General features: G+C 42.6%; 1 protein-coding gene across 1 annotated transcript; it reads left to right on the top strand.

The window, feature by feature from the left end:
- The first annotated feature begins 1,509 nt into the window (after positions 1-1,509).
- Positions 1,510-18,226, top strand: LOC132385920 (E3 ubiquitin-protein ligase TRIM39-like). The gene is made up of 4 exons (XM_059958155.1): positions 1,510-1,728; positions 3,537-3,559; positions 3,646-3,764; positions 14,336-18,226. Exons 1-4 carry the CDS (start codon positions 1,621-1,623, stop codon positions 14,926-14,928), a joined length of 843 nt encoding a protein of 280 aa, XP_059814138.1. The 5' UTR covers positions 1,510-1,620; the 3' UTR covers positions 14,929-18,226.
- Positions 18,227-18,859: the final 633 nt, after the last annotated feature.

Below are 18,859 nucleotides of genomic sequence, written 5' to 3'. Positions count from 1 at the left end.
GTGTTCCACCAGCATTGTGTGTGTTGTGTGATTCCCCGAGTCTGCAGCGCGCGTAGTGGACAATCCCGGTACTGCAGGGGATCAGCAGCTCCCCGAAAGTGAAAGCATTCTGAATCAGGAAGTGCCGGAGTTAACATGGCTTCGAAAGGAGAGACCGAGAGTTTGAGCGAGGAGGTAATTTGCCCCGTCTGCCTGGATTTCTTCACCGATCCGGTTATACTGGAGTGTGGACACAACTTCTGTCGCTCTTGTATCACACGGTATTGGGAAAGGGAGCAGAGAAACTCCTGCCCGGAATGTAGAGAGGAGTTTGCTGACCGCACCCTCAGGGTGAATCGGGCCTTAGCAAATCTGACACAAAAAGTTCGGAATCTAAGCCTGAATCCGAAAGGGAAGGAAAGTAAACGTCACTGCGAGGAACATGAGGAAGAATTGAAGCTGTTTTGTGAAACGGACAAGACACTGATCTGTCTGATCTGTAGAGACGCGCAGGAGCACAGAGAGCACCGCTTCAGGCCGATTAAAGAAGCTGTTAAAATCTACAAGGTAAAAACTAACGTTAACTTAACATATTTCCTTTGTCCTTTGCTACACCTGACTCCTAACCTCCTCCCTCGTCACCATTCAGGGCCGCAAACAGCCCAGTTCCATGGTCGATTGTCCTCTCGTATTAGATTCCTACTTCTCCAGCCCTTTACCTCTTCCACCTGTCCCCTCCCAGTTTCTCACTTCATCACCCTCCCCCACGTCCCCCTCACGCTATCTCACCCGTCACCTGTCAGCTGGTTCTCATCCCCAACCATTTTATTCTGGCTCCTGTCACATTCCTTCCCAGTCCTAATGAAGGGTCTCATCCCGAAACACCGACTGTTTATTTCCCCTGAATAGATGATGCCTGACTCACTGAGTTCCTCCGGCATTTTGTGTGATAATCGGGTTTGATCACCTGTTTATTTTGATGCATCTTTGTTTCTATTTCCTTCACTCTCTGACTTCCAGGATCAGCTAAAATCTTCCTTAGACTCTCTCACAAAAAAGGAATCAGACTTCCAGGAAAAGGAGCAGCAACAGAAAGAGAGTTCAGGTGAGGCTTCCTGAGCGGAATTTCTGATTTTACTGTCGAGTTTTGCTCCCTTTAATGCAGAATAGCCGAGTGTCGCAGCTCCAGTGACCTGGGTTCGATCCTGACCTCTGCTGCTGTCTGTGTGGAGTTTGCATGCTCCCCCTGTGACCACGAAAGATTCCGACACGTCCCAAGGACATGCCGAATGAATGGCTAATTACCGTTAACCCTGTGAAGGTGGGGAGGGTGTGTGTGAATCAGATGGGAGTTTATGGGTCAATAAGTGAGAGTAGGTTTCAGGAAAACGTGAGGGAATGGTGTTGACGGGAATGCTCTCAGAATTAGCATAGACTCTAATAGACCGAACTTAACGACAAAAGGAAACAGAGCACAGCAATGCAGTATATTAATCTTCACCTTTCCTTCGACAGGAACAGTCACACAGCCTTCAGTCCCACATCACATCCCAGTTTGCTGAACTGCGCCAGATTATCACTGAGAAAGAGCAGAGCTTACTCAGGGATCTCAGGGAAGAAGAGAAGAGGATTCTCAACCCAATGGAGAAAAATCTTCTAGCACTTCAAGAGAATATAAGGAGTATTCAGGAGGAAATCACTAAGTTAAAGGAACAGATGGATCAGAAAGATGGTGTGATATTTCTCAAGGTGAGGGATTATATTTCAATTTGTTTCTGTCAAAGGGCACGAAATAAACAGTGGTATATTTGAAATAAACACAGCACAGCGGCCAATTCTAACAAATCAATTGCCGCTGCTGGCGACCTCACACAAGCTGTTATACCTGCATGATGCACCCTCCCATCACTCCAATAATGACATTTCAAAATGTCCACGATATGCTTTCAGTCCTTCATTAGCAAAATATAATCTTGAAGCGATGAAACTTCAGGGTAATTCATTGTAAAGTAAGCTGCAACACAGCGGTCAAGAACAGAATGACATCCACCCGTCCCCAGCTCAAAACTGTGCAGAACAAAGTACAGATACGGAACTTTTTCCCTTCGCTTTTACCACGTCCCCACTCACGTGACGAGTTACCATAATAAACACGTAACACAGAATACAATGCAGACAGAAAACAGACGTGTTGCTCCTACACACAGCATTTACAAATGGCAGTAAACTGTTTCTCACCAGACCATTGATGTAACTATTCAGGGTTGTTGTTGTCCCATAATAATATTATTAAGGGATTGGACACGCTGGAGGCAGGAAGCATGTTCCCGCTGATGGGTGAGTCCAGAACTAGAGGCCACAGTTTAAGAATAAGGGGTAACCCATTTAGAACAGTGATGCAGAAAAACTTTTTCACGCAGAGAGTGGTGGATACGTGGAATACTCTGCCCCAGAAGGCAGTGGAGGCCAAGTCTCTGGATGCTTTCAAGAGAGAGTTAGATAGAGCTCTTATAGATAGCGGGGTCAAGGGATATGGGGAGAGGGCAGGTACGAGGTACTGATTGTGTATGATCAGCCATGATCACAGTGAATGGCCGTGCTGGCTAGAAGGGCCGAATGGCCTACTGCTGCACCTATTGTCTATTGTCCCAAAACTCAGCTTCCACAACTTCTGTACATCCCAGGACAGAATGCAAATCTCTCTGAAATTATTTACTCCGATCATAACACAGAGCTGCTGACTGTTTCCTTAAATACCGCATTAAATATCCTCCAAAACTCCCATTAACACCCGGTTCCAGTCACAGGCTGTGAGTGTGTCTGATGCAGTGGGTGTGAGGGTCTCTCTGTCAATCAGTGAGAACAAAGAATTTGACCCACACATCAGACTTATCTCCTGTATCCGGTTTCCGTCAGATTATGGAAACTTTCACTGTCTCTTTATTTTTTGGATACATTTCACATGGGATTATATCCCATTCTCTATCATAAACAGGCCATTAGGTCCATCTTCTATCAGTATCCCTGCTTCACAAGCCCCCTGCCACCTACTCACCGCACCCAGCAACAGTGCCCCGAACTCCCTAGTCCCTCAACTGTTTATCCAGCCTCCCCATTACAGTCAGTCTCTGCTGTTCCATTTCATCCACTCCTGTGACAGCGAGTTTCACATCCTCCTCACTAAATTTCTTGTGGAATTTGTTAAAATCCATCTGGAATTACATCTCCCCACGAGTCTCCCCATAAATAGAGGTACTTCCTCCACCTGCACACAATCACATACATCACTGATCTTAAATTCCTCCATCCTATCACACTGACGTCATATCCAGATAATAATGCACAGCCTGTCCTGTCCTCCCTGTAAGTTTCTTCCTCTCAGTAATGGTCTGACATTCATAAACTTTCCCTGTCATTTACCCCATGGTTCTGTATTGTCCGTGTGTCTGAGTGATTGTGGGAGTGGGAATTTTCAACACCTTGTAATGATTTGGATGAAATTCAGGATGTGGACAGTAAGTCCAAGTCTAATCAGATTTGTGTTTTATTTATTTCAGGAGGAAGCTCGTCGGAACAGAAGGTAGGACAGGCTCTTTACTGAAACCCTGAATGGATTTGAAAATAGTTCAGAATAGCAATTTATAACCAGCAGTTTAATATTTACAGGATTAATGACGATGTCCAGGAATTGTCAGTGACAGATGAGACCCTACCGGTTGAAAAATTCGATCACCTCTATTTGTTGAACACAGTGCTGAGAGAAATGCTTGATGCTATTAATCGAGGTAAAACTTACAAAGATTCATTTCTCCTTGTTTATGAAGATCAATTTACTTCCAATTTGAGGCAAAGATTGTCTATAATACTGGGGTGCAGGGGAACTGAAGTTTATTCCACATCAACCCCACTGACTGGGAGGCATCACTGTCACATGGTCAGCTGGAGATGTCAGACCCCTGGACACACCAGCACAGGGTCACAATACAATCAATACACGGGACTGGCAGATGAACCACTGTGTTCCAATCCCAGGCGAATGCACTAACACACCAGTACATAAGTTTGGATCTAACCAGAGGAACTGGGAATTTAATACTGACAATAATATTGTAGGGAATAAAAATGAGTATCAGTGTGGTGACCGGGATTGTCAGGAAAATACACAAGTCCTTCATGTGCCCTGTGAGTGCAGACCCTGACTGACACAGGTCTTCCCCCTTCCGGATCAGCAACTCTCACTGTTGTTAGAGGCCGAAGAGGGGAGTGGTCGTGATCGGGGACTGAATCACCAGGGGAACAGACAGGAGAATCTATTGATGTGAACGGGACACCCGAATGGTATGTTGCCTCCTGGGTGCCAGGGTCAGGGATGCCTCGAATCGTGTCCGCAGCATTTTAGAGAGGGAGGCCAAAGAGCCAGATATCTTGGTAAATTTATGACAATGACATTGGAAGTAAAAGCAAAGAGGTCCTGAAAATAGAATTTGGAGAGCTTGGTAGAAAGCTCAGAAGCAGTACCCCCAGTGTTGTAATTTCTGGATTGCTGCCTGTGCCACGTGCTGGTGAGGGTAGAAACAGGATAATGTGACAGATAAACATGGCTGAGAAGATGGTGCTGGGGACAGGGATTCAGGTTCTTGGATCATCGGGATCTGTTCTGGTGGAGGAACGAACTGCTCAAAAGGGATAGGTCGCACCTCGACCCGAGGGAGAACAATATTCTCACAGAGAGGTTTGATAGAGCTGTTGGGGAGGGTCTGAACTAATTTGTTGGGGGGGAGGTCGGGAACTGGAGTGAAGGGATAGGACTGATGGTAAAATGCAAAGATAGCGTGCAGTCAGACTGTCAGATATGGCGGACAGATGCGAGGACAAAATGTCAGCCAGCAGGGTGAGTGTCAGTGCATTAGAGATGCAGATTTAAAAAGGGTAGCAGATACAGTACACAAAGTGTTATATCTCAATGCATGGAGTATGAGAAATAAGGTGGATGATCTTGTTGCACTATTACCGATTGTCAGGTGTGATATTGTGGCCATTACAGAATCATGGTTGTAGTTGGGATCTGAATGTCCAAGGTTACACAATGTATCGGTGGTGTAGGAAGGTCGGGTGAGGGGGTGGTGTGGCTCTGCTGGCAAATCAGCAGCTAGATGTGACATAGGATTGGAAGATGTTGAATCCTTGTGGGTTGAGGTAAGGAACTGCAAAAGTAAAAATGACACTGACACCAGTCATATACAGGCCTCCCAACAGTCAGTGGGTTGAGGCCCACAGATTACAACTGGAAATAGAAAAAGCTGATGAAAAGGACAATGTTATGATAATCATGGGAGATTTCAACATGCAGGTCAATTGGGGAAATCAGGTTGGTAAAGGATTTCAAGAGAGTGAGTTTGTTGAATGCAATGTGATGGCTTTCTAGAGCAGTTTGTCGTTGAGCCTACTCGGGGAACAGCTCTACTGGATTGGGTGTTATGTATTGAACCAGAGGTGAGTAGTTAAAAGAAACCTTAGGAGGCAGAGCTCACAACATGACTGAGTTCAACTTGAAATCTGATAAGGAGACAGTAAAGTCTGACTTTGTAGTATTTCAGAGGAGTAAAAGAAATTACAGTGGTCTGAGAGAGGAGTTGGCCAAAGCAAATTGGAAGGAGATGCTGCCAGGGATGAGAGCAGAGCAGAAATGGTGTCAGTTTCTGGGAAAATGAGGATAGATGTACTCCAAAAATAAATAAATACTCAAATGGCGAAATAGTACAACCATGGCTGACAAGTTAATGTAAAGGCAAAGGAGAGTGCATACAACTAAACAAAAATTATTCGGAAGAGAGAGGATTGGGAAGCTTTTAAATATCTACAGAGAGGAACTAAAAGGTGGGAAAAAATAAACAAGAAATTGATTTGAATTGAACTGGCCTGGTTGAAGAAGCTGTCCCGGAGCCTGTTGCTCCCGGCTTTTATGCTGCGGTACCGTATCCCGGATGGCAGCAACTGGTACAGTTTGTGGTTGGAGTGACTCTGGTATCCAATGATCCTTCTGGCCCTTTTTACACACCTATCTTTGGAAGACAAGATAGCAAACAATATCAAATTATTTTTCAAGTATTGTAAAAAAAATAAAACAGAGATGAGAGTGGATATAGGACAGCTAGAAAATGAGGCTGGATGCATAATAACAGAGGATAAAGAGATGGCAGATCAGCCAAATATTTTGCACCAGTATTCACCGTGGAAGACACCAGCACTGTGCCCGGTGTTGAAGAGTGCGAGGGAAGAGAAGTGAGTGCAGTTACTGTTACAAGGGACAAGCTGCTCAAAAAGCTGAAAGCCCCAAAGATACATAAGTCACCCAGACCAGATGAACTGCACCCCAGTGTTCTGAAAGAGGTCGCAGTAGAAATTATGGAGGCATTCCAAATGATCTTTCAAAATCACTGGACCCTGGCATGGTGCCAGAGGACTGGAAAATGGCAAATGTCACTTGACTCTTTAAGTAAGGAGGAAGGCAGCAGAAAGGAAATTATTGACCAGTTTGCCTCACCTCTGTGGTTGGGAAGAAATTGGAGTCAGTTGTTAAGTATGAGGCTATGGAATACTTGGTGACACTGGACAAGATAGGACAAGTCAGCATGGCTTCGTTAGGGAATATTCTGCCTGACAAACCTGTTGGGATTCTTTGAGGAGATTACAAGCAGGATCGATAAAGGGGATGCAGTGGATGTTGTATACTTGGAATCTCGGAAGGCCTTTGACAAAGTGCCACGCATGAAGGTGGTAACCAGGTTAAGAGGCCATGGTATTACAGAAAAGTTACAGGCATGGTTAGAACATTGGCTGATTGGTAGGAAACAGCGAATGGGAGTAAACGGAACCTTTCCTGGTTGGCTGCCAGTGACTCGTGTTCCTCAGGGACACAGGTGTTAGGACACCTTCATTTTATGCTGTATATCAAGATTTAGCTGATGGAATAGACAATAAGATATAGGAGCAGAAATAGGCCATTCGGCCCATTGAGTTTGCTCCAATATTCAGTCATGGGAAGACCCAATTCTTCCGGACATCCCCACTCCCCTGCTTTCACCCCATACCATTTGATGCCCTGGCTAAATGAGAACCGGTACATCTCTGCCTTAAATATGCCTTGGCCTCCACAGCCACATGTCGCAACAAATTCCACAGATTCTCCACACACACTGACTAAAGTAATTTCTCCGCATCTCAGTTCTAAAAGGACGTCCTTCAATCATGAAGTCATACCCTCTTGTCCTAGAGTAAATGGCTTTGTTTCCAGGCTTTGCAGATGATACGAAGATTGGCGGAGGGGCCGGTAGTGTTGAGGAAACAGTTAGGCTGGACAAGGACTTGGATGAGGAGAATGGGAAAGAAATTGGCAAATTATATACAATGTTGGAAAATACATGGTCCTGCACTTTGGTCGTAGAAATAATGTGCAGATTTTTTTTTCAAATGGGGAGAAAATCAAAAAATCTGAGCCGAAATTGGATTCAGCAGTCATTCTGCAGAACTCCCTAAAGGTTAACTTGAAGGTAGAGTCACTGGTGAGGAAGGCAAATCCAATGTTAGCATTGAATTCAATCGGTTTAAATAGCATTCATTTCAAGAGCAGGGATGTGATGCTGAGGATTTATAAGGCACTGCTGAAGACTCACCTTGAGTATTGTGAACAATTTTGGGCTCCTCGTCTAAGAAAAGATGTGCTGGCATTGCAGAAGGTTCATTTCATAAGGATGATTCCAGGAATGAAAGGGTTATCATACGAGGAACGTTTGATAGCTCTGTGTCTGCACTCGCTGGAATTTAGAAAGATGAGGGGGAATCTCATTGAAACCTTTCAAATGTTGAAATTCCTAGAAACCTTTCGAATGTTGAAAGTCTCAGACAGAGTAGATGTGGAAGGGATGTTTCCCATGGTGGTGGAGTTTAGGACAAGAGGGCACAGCCTCAAGACAGAGGGGGAATCTATTTAAAACATGCGGAGAAATTTGTGCCAGCAGCTAGTGAATTTGTGGAACCTGTTGGGTGTATTTAAGGCAGAGCTTGATAGGTTCTAGATTGGACACAGCATCAAAGGTTACGGGGAGAAGACCAAGTAGTGGGGCTGAGGAGGGAAAAAAAGGATCATCAATTATTGAATGGCGGAGCAGACTCGATAGGAAAATGGCCTAATTCTGCTCCTATGTTTTATGGTGATCAGACCACTTCATTGAAGCATTGTGAGAATCAGCTCGGACACACCAACAAGCATTGACATGAGTCAAGATTTCATCTCGGGAGAAGCACACACAGCATAACCGGCCTGGCAAAGCTCCCTCACACACATACACAGGAAGGACTGGCAGATTGTAGTCAGAGCCTCAGCAATGTACATTGTTATTTCCCTCAGTAACCTGGAAACCAGTCTCTTCAGAGACAGTAATTTATTCATTTAAACAACTCAATCACGTGTGACACATTGTCAACACACACCAGACATGTGATGACACACTGTAACATACAAATTCTTCAATGTGCACACTATCCTTCAATGTGTATACACACCACACGGATATTTACCACAATCAACACACACACACACACACACACACACACACACACACACACACACACACACACACACACACACACACACACACACACACAGATATACTATTAGAGTGTGACACACGGCCACAGTTATAGGCACAAATTCCCATTTAGGATTGAAATCTGCCGTCCTTACCCAGTCTGTCTGTTCTGTGTCACTGAGCTGCCCTCTGACGTGACGTCACATCAACACTTCACAGACAGACTCCAGGGTGAGATTCCTCAGGAGGATGATCTGGGAGGGTTTGATGGATGTTGAACTCACGGCCCACTTCATCAATCTGCAAGACTAAGATGTCTTCTTGAGCATGGCCCATTTGTGTGTTTGCCCCCCCCCCCATCCCTCTAACCATTCCCCATCTGTGTATTTATTTTAAAATATGTTATTTTTTACCTGTTTCTACAGCGTCTGAGGGCAAATTCCGTTCAACAACCTCCCTCTCTCTGAGAATGTTACCCGATTTCCCATCTCACTTTCCATCTGAGGCCTCTGGTTCTGTACTCCCATTTCTTGGAAAAAGAACGTTATTTAAGCTCCTTAGAATTATTTACCTTGATAAGGGGTCACACCTGAACATCCTACACTACAGCTGAATAGCCCAAGCTTACCCACTCTCTGATTTTAACCCAAGCCCCCAGTCCTGGTAACATCCTCCTGAAGCCTCCTGTCCAGTGTAATGACATCCTCCCCATATTCGGGAACCGGAAAAGCAGACAATACTCCAAGTATGGTCTGACATCGACATCAAAGGCCTTGCTGAATTTCATGTGGACAGTGTGGAATAAGCTGATGAATACACGACTGAAGGTGTTTTTTTAGATTGGGACAAGAAGGGCGGCGTGGGAGCTAAATTCTGAAGGAAGACAGTGTAAAAAAAAAACTTTGTGTACAAGAACGGCGAGACTGCACAGGACAGCGCGGAGAGTTTAAAAAGATGACCACCCTATACAGCGGGCAGCGGAGTGGGTGGCAGCAGAGTGTAGGGCTTTGGCTCAACGGGCTTAGGCGGTAACGGGAAGAGCTGAGAGCGAGGAACCGACTCTTTTTCTCCCCTTGGCAAATCGGCCTGGACGGACGGGGGAACAGCAGGGCACATTAGTTAACCGTTTAAAAAGTCCGTGTGCTTGGTGAAGTAAGTGGGTGAGTAGACCCATCTTTCTTTGTGTCATTCCTGTAGAATTAGGTAGCATGTCTGCAGGGTCTGTGCTTTGTTCAGGGTGTCAGATGTGGGAATCCTGGGAGACCTCCAGCCTCCCTGATAGCCACATCTGCACCAGGTGAACCGAGATTCAGCTCCTCGGAGACCGTGTTAGGGATCTGGAGCTGCAGCTTGATGACCTACTGCTTATTAGAGAAAATGAAGAGGTGATAGACAGGAGCTACAGGGCGGTAGTTATCCCTAGGCTACAGGGGTCAGAAAACTGGGTGACTGTCAGGAGAGGGAAGGGAAATGCCCAGATAGTGGAGAGCACCCCTGTGGCTGCCCCCCTCAGCAACAAGTATATCGTTTTGGACGCTGTTGAGGGGGATGACCTTACAGGGGACGGCTACGGTGACCGGGTCTCTGGCACTGAGCCTGGCGCTGTTGTGCAGGAGGGAAGGAGGGAGAAGAGGAATGCGGTAGTCATAGGGGATTCCATAGTCAGTGGAACAGACAGGAGATTCTGTGCGCCTGGCAGAGATACCCACATGGTGTGCTGCCTCCCAGGTGCCAGGGTACAGGATGTCTCGGATCGGGTCCAGAATATCCTGAAGGGAGAGGGCGAGCAGCCAGCTGTCTTGGTACATGTTGGTACCAATGACATAGAGAGGAAAAGGGAGGAGGTCCTGAAGAGAGATTTCCGGGAGTTAGGAAGGAAGCAGGGAAGCAGGACCTCCAGGGTAGTAATCTCAGGATTGCCACCTGTGCCACGTGCTAGCGAGGGCAAGAATAGTAGGATCAGGCTGATGAATGTGTGGCTGAGAGACTGGTGCAGGGGGCAGGGCTTCAGATTCTTGGATCATTGGGATCTCTTCTGGGGGAAGTATTACCTGTTCAAAAAGGACGGGTTACACCTGAACCCGAAGGGGATCAATATCATCGCAGGAATGTTTAATAGAGCTGTTAGGGAGGGTTTAAACTAATTTGGCAGGAAGGTGGTAAACCGGAATGATAGAGTGGAGGAGAGGGAATCTATAAATCTAAGATAGTGAGCAGTAAAGATGTCAGGAAGGACAGGCAGGTGATGGGGCAAATTTGCAGCCACTGGGATGAGTTGCAGTGCAATCAAAGCAAAACTGACCAAATACTGGACTTAAGGTGTTATACTTAAATACACACAGCATAAGGCATAAGGTGGATGATCGTGTCGTACAGCTACAGATTGGCAGGTATAATTTTGTGGCCATCACTGAAACGTGGCTAAAGGATGCATGGCTGTGAGAGCTGAACATCCAAGGATACACGGTGTATCGGAAGGATAGGCAGGTAGGCAGAGGGGGTGGCGTGGCTTTATTGGTATGAAATGATATTAAATCATTAGAAAGAGGTGACATAGGATCGGAAGTGCAGAATCTTTCTGGGTTGAGCCAAGAAATCGCCGGGGTAAAAGGACCCTGATGGCAGTTATCTACAGGCCTCCTAACAGCTGCAGTGATGTGGATTACAAATTACAACAGAAAATAGAAAAGGCTTGCCAGAAGGGCAGTGTTATGATAATTGTGGGGATTTTAACATGCGAGTGGATTGGGAAAATCAGGTCGACACTGGATCTCAAGAGAGAGAATTTGTAGAATGTCTACGAGATGGCTTTTCAGAACAGCTTGTTGTTGAGCCCACTAGGGGATCAGAGATACTGGATTGGATATTGTGTAATGACCCAGAGGAGATTAAAGAGATTGAGGTGAAGGAACCGTTAGGAGGCAGTGATCGTAACATGATTGAGTTCACTGTGAAATTTGAGAAAGAGAAGCCGAAATCCGATGTGTCGGTATTGCAGTAGAGTAAAGGAAATTACAGTGGCACGAGAGAGGAACTGGCCAAATTTGACTTGAAAGGGACATTAGGGGGAAGGACGGCCTAGCAGCAGTGGCTGGAGTTTATGTGAGGAGTGAGGAATGTGCAAGACAGATATATTCCAAAAAAGAAGAATTTTTCAAATGGAAAAAGAGAAGTCAAAGCCAAAGTAAAAGCAAAGGAGAGGGCATTCAAAGAAGCAAAAATTAGTGGGAAGACAGAGGATTGGGAAGTTTTTAAAAGCTTACAAAAGGAAACTAAGAAGGCCATTAAGAGGGAAAAGATGAACTATGAAAGGAAGCTTGCAAATTATATCAAAGAAGATACGAAAAGCTTTGTCAAGTATATAAAGAATAAAAAACGGGTGAGAGTGGATATTAGACAGATAGAAAATGATGCTGGAGAAATTGTAATGGGAGATAAGGAGATGGCTGAGGAACTGAACGAGTATTTGCATCAGTCCTCACTGAGGAAGACATCAGCAGTATACCGGACACTCAAGGGTGTCAGGGAAGAGAAGTGTGCGCAGTCACAATTACGACAGAGAAAGTACTCAGGACGCTGAATAGTCTCAGGGTAGATAAATCTCCAGGACCAGACGGAATGCACACTTGTGTTTTGAAGGAAGTAGCTGTGGAGATCGCGGAGGCATTAGCAATGATCTTTCAAAAGTCAATAGATTCTGGCATGGTTCCGGAGGAGTGGAAGATTGTACATGCCACTCTGGTATTTAAGAAAGGGGCAAGGAAGCAAAAAGTAAATTATAGACCTGTTAGATTGAGAAATGGTTGTAAAGTTTCTGGAGTCAATTGTCAAGGATGAGGTTACGGAGTACCTGGACGCATATGACAAGATAGGCCAAACTCAGCATGGTTTCCTTAAAGGAAAATCCTGCCTGACAAACCCATTGAAATTATTTGAGGAGATTACAAGTAGGCTAGACAAGGGAGATGCACTGGATGTTGTGTATTTGGATTTTCAGAAGGCTTTTGACAAGGTGCCACACATGAGGCTGCTAAACAAGATAAGAGCCCATGGAATTATGGGAAATTTACATTTGTGGATAGAGCGTTGGCTGATTGGCAGGAAACAGAGAGTGGGAATAAAGGATCCCATTCTGGTTGTCTGCCAGTTACCAGTGGTGTTCCACAGGGGTCCATGTTGGGGCCACTTCTTTTTACATTGTATATCAACGATTTGGATTATGGAATAGATGGCTTTGTGGCTAAGTTTGCTGATGATACAAAGATAGGTACAGGGGACGGTAGTGCTGAGGAAACAGAGAGTCTGCAGAGAGACTTGGATAGATTGGGAGAATGGTCAAAGAAGTGGCAAATGAAATACAATGTTTAAAAGTGTATGGTCATGCACGTTGGTAGAAGAAATAAACGGGCTGACTATTATTGAAATGGAGAGAGAATTCAAAATTCTGAGATGCAATTGTACTTGGAAGTGCTCGTGCAGGATACCCTTAAGGTTAACCTCCAGGTTGAGTCGGTGGTGAAGAAGGTGAATGCAATATTGGCATTCATTTCTAGAGGAATAGAAAATAAGAGCAGGGATGTGATGTTGAGGCACTATAAGGAACTGGTAAGACCTCACTTGGAATACTGTGTGCAGTTTTGGGCTCCTTATTTACGAAAGGATGTTCTGACATTGGAGAGGGTTCAGAGAAGATTCACGAGAATGATTCCTGGAATAAGAGTGTTAACATGTGAGGAATGTTTGACCGCTCTTGGACTGTACTCCGTGGAGTTTAGAATGAGGGGGAACCTCACAGAAGCATTTCGGATGTTAAAAGGCATGGACAGAGTGGATGTGGCAAAGTTGTTTCCCATGGTGGGGGAGTCTAGTACGAGAGCATGACTTAAGGATTGAAGGGCGCCCATTCAGAACGGAGATGCAAAGAAATTTTTTTAGCCAGAGGGTGGGGAATCTCTGAATTTCTTGCAGCAGTGGAAGCCAAGTCATTGGGTGTATTTAAGACAGAGATTGATAGGTATGTGAGTAGACAGGTCATGGTGAGAGGGTGGGAGAGTAGGACTAAATGAGAGAATGGGAAAATGGATCAGCTCATGATAAAATAACTTCTGCTTTAAAAATCAAACACAAGAAACTCTACAGATGCTGGTAATCCAAGCTGCACAGGTCCTGATGAAGGGTCTCGCCAGATCTCTCTGACACCTGTCTGGAGAGAGTTGATGTTGGGAGGATGTGGGTGGGTCGAGAACGGTAAGCACAGCCTCCGACTATAGGGATGTCCATTTAGGACAGAGATGAGGAGGAATTCCTTTATCCACAGGATAGTGAATCTGCCACAGGCAGCTTTGGAGTCCAAAAAATTGAGTATATTTAAAGCAGAGTAACACACACAAATTGTTGGGTGAACAGCAGGCCGGTAAGTTTCTATGGAAACGAGTAAACAGTCTCGGGTTCAGACTGAAATAATTCCTCAATACCTGTGTTGCTTAAGGGTTCCTGCAAATTCATCCCCAGTCCTAATGAGGGGCTGTGGGGGATGGGGTTGTGGGAAAGGGGACAAAGTCATCCTCATCTGCCATCTTTGTCCCCTCCAGCTTCTCATTACGTCTACACACACAGTTCACCCACAGGGTTTCCACCCCTCCCCCTCCTGGTCCAATCTGCCATTCATCTCTCCCCCACTGGTTCCCATTGTCACCTCCTTTACTGTCTCAAACCATCACACTGCCCCCTTCACACTCACAGATGAAATTCTCTGCTTCTCCCCCCAGTCTCTGTCACCCTGGATGTGGAAACGGCGAGTCCGTGGCTCGAGGTGTCTGAGGATCGGAAGAGTGTGAGACGGACCCGGACCTGGAGAGATCTCCCTGACACCGGGAAGAGATTCACACACTGGGCTTGTGTGCTGGGATCGGAGGGATTCACATCGGGGAGACATTACTGGGAGGTGGAGGTGACGGGGAATCGGTTCTGGTGTCTGGGAGTCGCCGCAGAGTCTGTGAAGAGGAAGGGACCGGTCAGACTGAGTCCGGAGACCGGATTCTGGGTCATCGGGCGGGTTGGTGACGTGTTACAGCGGTTTGGTGACGTGTTACAGCGGTTTGGTGACGTGTTACATCGGGATTGTGACGTCTCCGGTCGCCCCTCCCCCGGGTCCCGTCTCCCTGCCGGTCCCATCCCCGGGAGGGTGGGAGTTTATCTCAGTTACGAGTCCGGGACAGTTTCATTTTACAACGAGGAGACCAAGTCCCATCTCCACACCTTCACTGGGAATAAATTCACGGGGAAACTTTATCCTTTCTTCCGGACCTGGGGTGTGAACCAGTGGCTGAGAATCTGCTCCGGTTCCGCTCCGGGTCTGTAAACGGGTCGGGTCCCGGGACCGGCGTCAGGAGTAAAGTCCCTGTAAATATAAATGTGCGGAGAGTGCAGCTAAATACGTGGCTAAGGGGATGGTGCAGGAGGGAGGGCTTCATGTTTCTGGACAATTGGGCTTTGTTCCCGGGAAGGTGGGGCCTGTTCCGACGGGACGGTTTGCCCCTAAACTGGAGGGGGGGGGGCAATAACATTCTTGCGGGTAGATTTGCCAGTGCTGCTCCGGGGAATTTAATCCAGATTTGCAGAGGGAGGGGAACCAGAGTGTCAGAGCAGATAGTGAGGTGCAGGAGGATAAGGAACATGAGAGGACTGCATGTATAAACGGAAATGAAAAAAAAGCAGATGATATACATATTCTCAGGTACATCTATTTCAATGCACGGAGTATTGTCGGTAAAACAGATGAGTTTAGGGCTTGGGTTGACACGTGGGATAACGACATTACTGCTATCAGTGAGGGGCAGAACTGGCAGCTTAATGTTCTGGTAAAATTGGAGAACGGCCAATTTTGTGGAAATGAAAAAGGATCTAGGAAGAGTGGATTGGGATAAGTTTTTTTTCTGGCAAGGATGTGTTCAGTAAGTTCACAGGCATAAGAAATTAAATAGAGATTGGGTTGGAAATGTTATAGCAACTTCATTTAATTCAAAATCGAGAGGAGTTGCAATTTCGGTTAATAAATCTTTACCAATTAAAATACAAAATGTAATAATTGATTCTGTGGGGAGATACGAGATTATACATTGTCAAATTTTTTCAGAATTATGGAATTTTATGAACATTTATGCACCAAATGAAAATGATGCAAAATTCATACAAGAAGATTTTTTGAACTTGGCTGACGCAAATGATAAAATATTAATAGGCAGAGATTTTAATTTTTGTTTAGATCCAGTTTTGGAAAGGTCAACTACAGTTGTTACAAAATTAAAAGAAATAAAACTAACTTTATCAAAGAGATTATTCATTTTATTCAAATAGACATAAAGCTTAGATGGAGATTTAATACAATTTTATTAAAACGTCAAGATTTTTGTGATTTTATGAAAAAACAGATTCAATTTTTTTTGGATACAAATTTACATTCAGTTGAGGGTAAAATTGTATTATAGGAAGCGATGAAAGCATATTTAAGGGGTCAGATTATAAGTTATACATCTAAAATTAAGAAGGAAAATTGGGAAAAGATATAAAGTTAGAAAAAGAATCTCAAAGATATATGACAGAACAAAAACAAAGACAACTTGTTAATAAAAAACTACAATATAATATCGTACATATCGTACAGAAAAAGTAATTATGAGAACTAAACAGAAATATTACGAATTAGGTGAAAGATCACATAAAATTCTTGCTTGGCAGTTGAAAACAGAACAGGCTTTTAAAACAATAAATGCAATTAGAACAAGTGTAAATAAGGTTGCTGATAAACCTTTGGAAATTCATGAAACTTTATTTTTTTTTTATATACTGAACTATATCAATCAGAATCACAAAATAAGATTACTGAGATGGATAAATTTTTATCACAAATAACCCTTCCGAAATTTAATTTGGAAGAACAGAAAGGATTAGATATGCCCTTTACATTAAAAGAGGTTGAAGAAGCTGTAGGATCACTTGAGAGTAACAAATCCCCAGAAGAAGATGGTTTTCCTCCTGAATTTTATAAAAAAAATTAAAGATATATTAATTCCTCCCTCTATGGAATTAATATACCAAGTGGAAAGAATGCATAAACTCCCACAATCTTTTTTAACAGCGATCATAACTGTATTGCCAAAAAAAGAGATCCTCTAAAACCAACATCATATAGGCCTATTTCTTTGTTGAATACAGATTATAAGATAATAGCAAAAATTTTATCTAATAGAATATTTAAATATTTACCAAAATTAATGCATATGGATCAAACAGATTTTATTACAATCAATGGATAATCTAACCTGGTTACTTAGTATAATTCATCTGGCACAAAAAAGAGAGGAAATGAGTGTGGCATTTGCTTTGGATGCAGAAAAAGCATTTGATAGATTGGAATGGGATTTTTTTGTTTAAGGTATTGGAAAAATATGAGCGAGGAAAATCTTTTATACAATGGATTAAAACCTTAAATACTAATCCTCAAGCTGAAGTAGTTACAAATGCTCAGATTTCAACACCATTTTGCTTAACGAGGTCAACTGGACAAGGCTGCCCGTTATCACCTGCTTTATTTGTATTGGCAAAAGAACCATTAGCTGAATTAATTAGAACAGATTCAGATATTGGCGGTTTTAGAGTTAATCAAGAAGAATATAAAATTAATTTATTTGCTGATGATGTTTTGATTTATTTTACAAACCTATTACAATCTTTGCAAAGATTATCTTTTAAATTGGAAGAATACGGGAAAGTATCAGGGTATAAATTAAATTGGAATAAAAGTGAAATTTTACCCCTTACAAAAGGAAATTATAATCAATGTCGATTAGTAACTCAATTTCGATGGTCAATAAATGGGATAAAATATTTAGGTATCAGAGTTGACAATGATGTAAAAAATTTATATAAACAAAATTATTTGCCATGATTAAAAAAAAATAAAAGAGGATCTTGATAAATGGATGATGTTACCAATAACATTAATAGGTAGAGTTAATGCTGTAAAAATGAATATATTCCATAGATTGCAATATATATTCCAAACTTTACCAATACAATTACCGCAGAAGTTTTTTCAAGAACTAAATAAATATGTAAGGAAATTTCTTTGGAAAGGAAAGATGTCAAGAATATCATTGGAAAAATTGAGATGTAAATTTGATTTAGGAGGGTTACAACTTCCAAATTTTAACAATTATGATAAAGCAATTCAACTTAGATTTATTGCATCTTTTTTTGATGAAAAAAAAACCCGGCATGGATTAGAATAAAATTAGATAAGATAGGAGAAAACATACCAGAAGATTTTACATATAAATGGGAATCCAAATTGATACGGGAAAAAAAAAAGAATCTCCTATATTAAGACACTTGAATGATTTATGGAATAAGGTAAATATGGACGATAAGATAAAGAAATCTTTATTAGCAAAAATAAACTTTAATTCAAAATAGGCTTATTCCTTTTACAATGGATAATAAACTTTTACATAATTGGTTCCAAAAGGGGATTAAATATATTCGTAATTGTTTTGAAGGAGGTATATTGATGTCGTTTGATCAATGAAAAAATAAATATAAAATATCAAACAACACTCTTTTCTCTTATTTTCAATTAAAGGACAATTACGAGAAAAGCTGGGTCAAACAATGTTGATGCCAAAAATAGTGAAATAGAAATATTAATTCAAAAAGGAAAAATTTAAAAAATTACATCTTGTATGTACAATTTGATTCAAAAACAGACTGAATCTGGAATTCATAAATCAAGACAAAAATGGGAAACTGATTTGAATGTTAAAATTGTTGGAAAAAGTTGGTCAAGATTATGTTCTGATAGTATGATAAATACAATAAATGTTCAAATTAGATTAATACAATATAATTTTTACATCAATTATATATAACACCACAGAAAATAAATAGATTAAATTCAAATATGTCTGACCAATGCTTTCGATGTAATCAAGAAATTGGTACTTTTTTACATTCTACTTGGTCTTGTTTTAAAATTCAACCATTTTCGATATATCTGACTTTTATTGGAACAAAGTACTGGAGTTCAACTCCCAAATAGTCCAATATTATTTTTATTAGGAGATATTGAAGGGACAATACCGAAAATTAAATTGAATATGTATCAGAAAAAAATTATAAATATTGATTGGCAGTAGCTAAAAAAGTTATCGCAATTACTTGGAAATCTGAGTTATATTTAACTATGGATTATTGGAATAATGAAATATATAGTTGTATTCCACTTGAAAAAATTA

This window comes from Hypanus sabinus (genome assembly GCF_030144855.1).
Source record: "Hypanus sabinus isolate sHypSab1 chromosome X2 unlocalized genomic scaffold, sHypSab1.hap1 SUPER_X2_unloc_5, whole genome shotgun sequence".
In the NCBI taxonomy this organism is placed as follows: Eukaryota; Metazoa; Chordata; class Chondrichthyes; order Myliobatiformes; family Dasyatidae; genus Hypanus; species Hypanus sabinus.
Note: the sequence above shows the minus strand (reverse complement) of the source record. Positions and strands in the feature narration are given on the sequence as shown.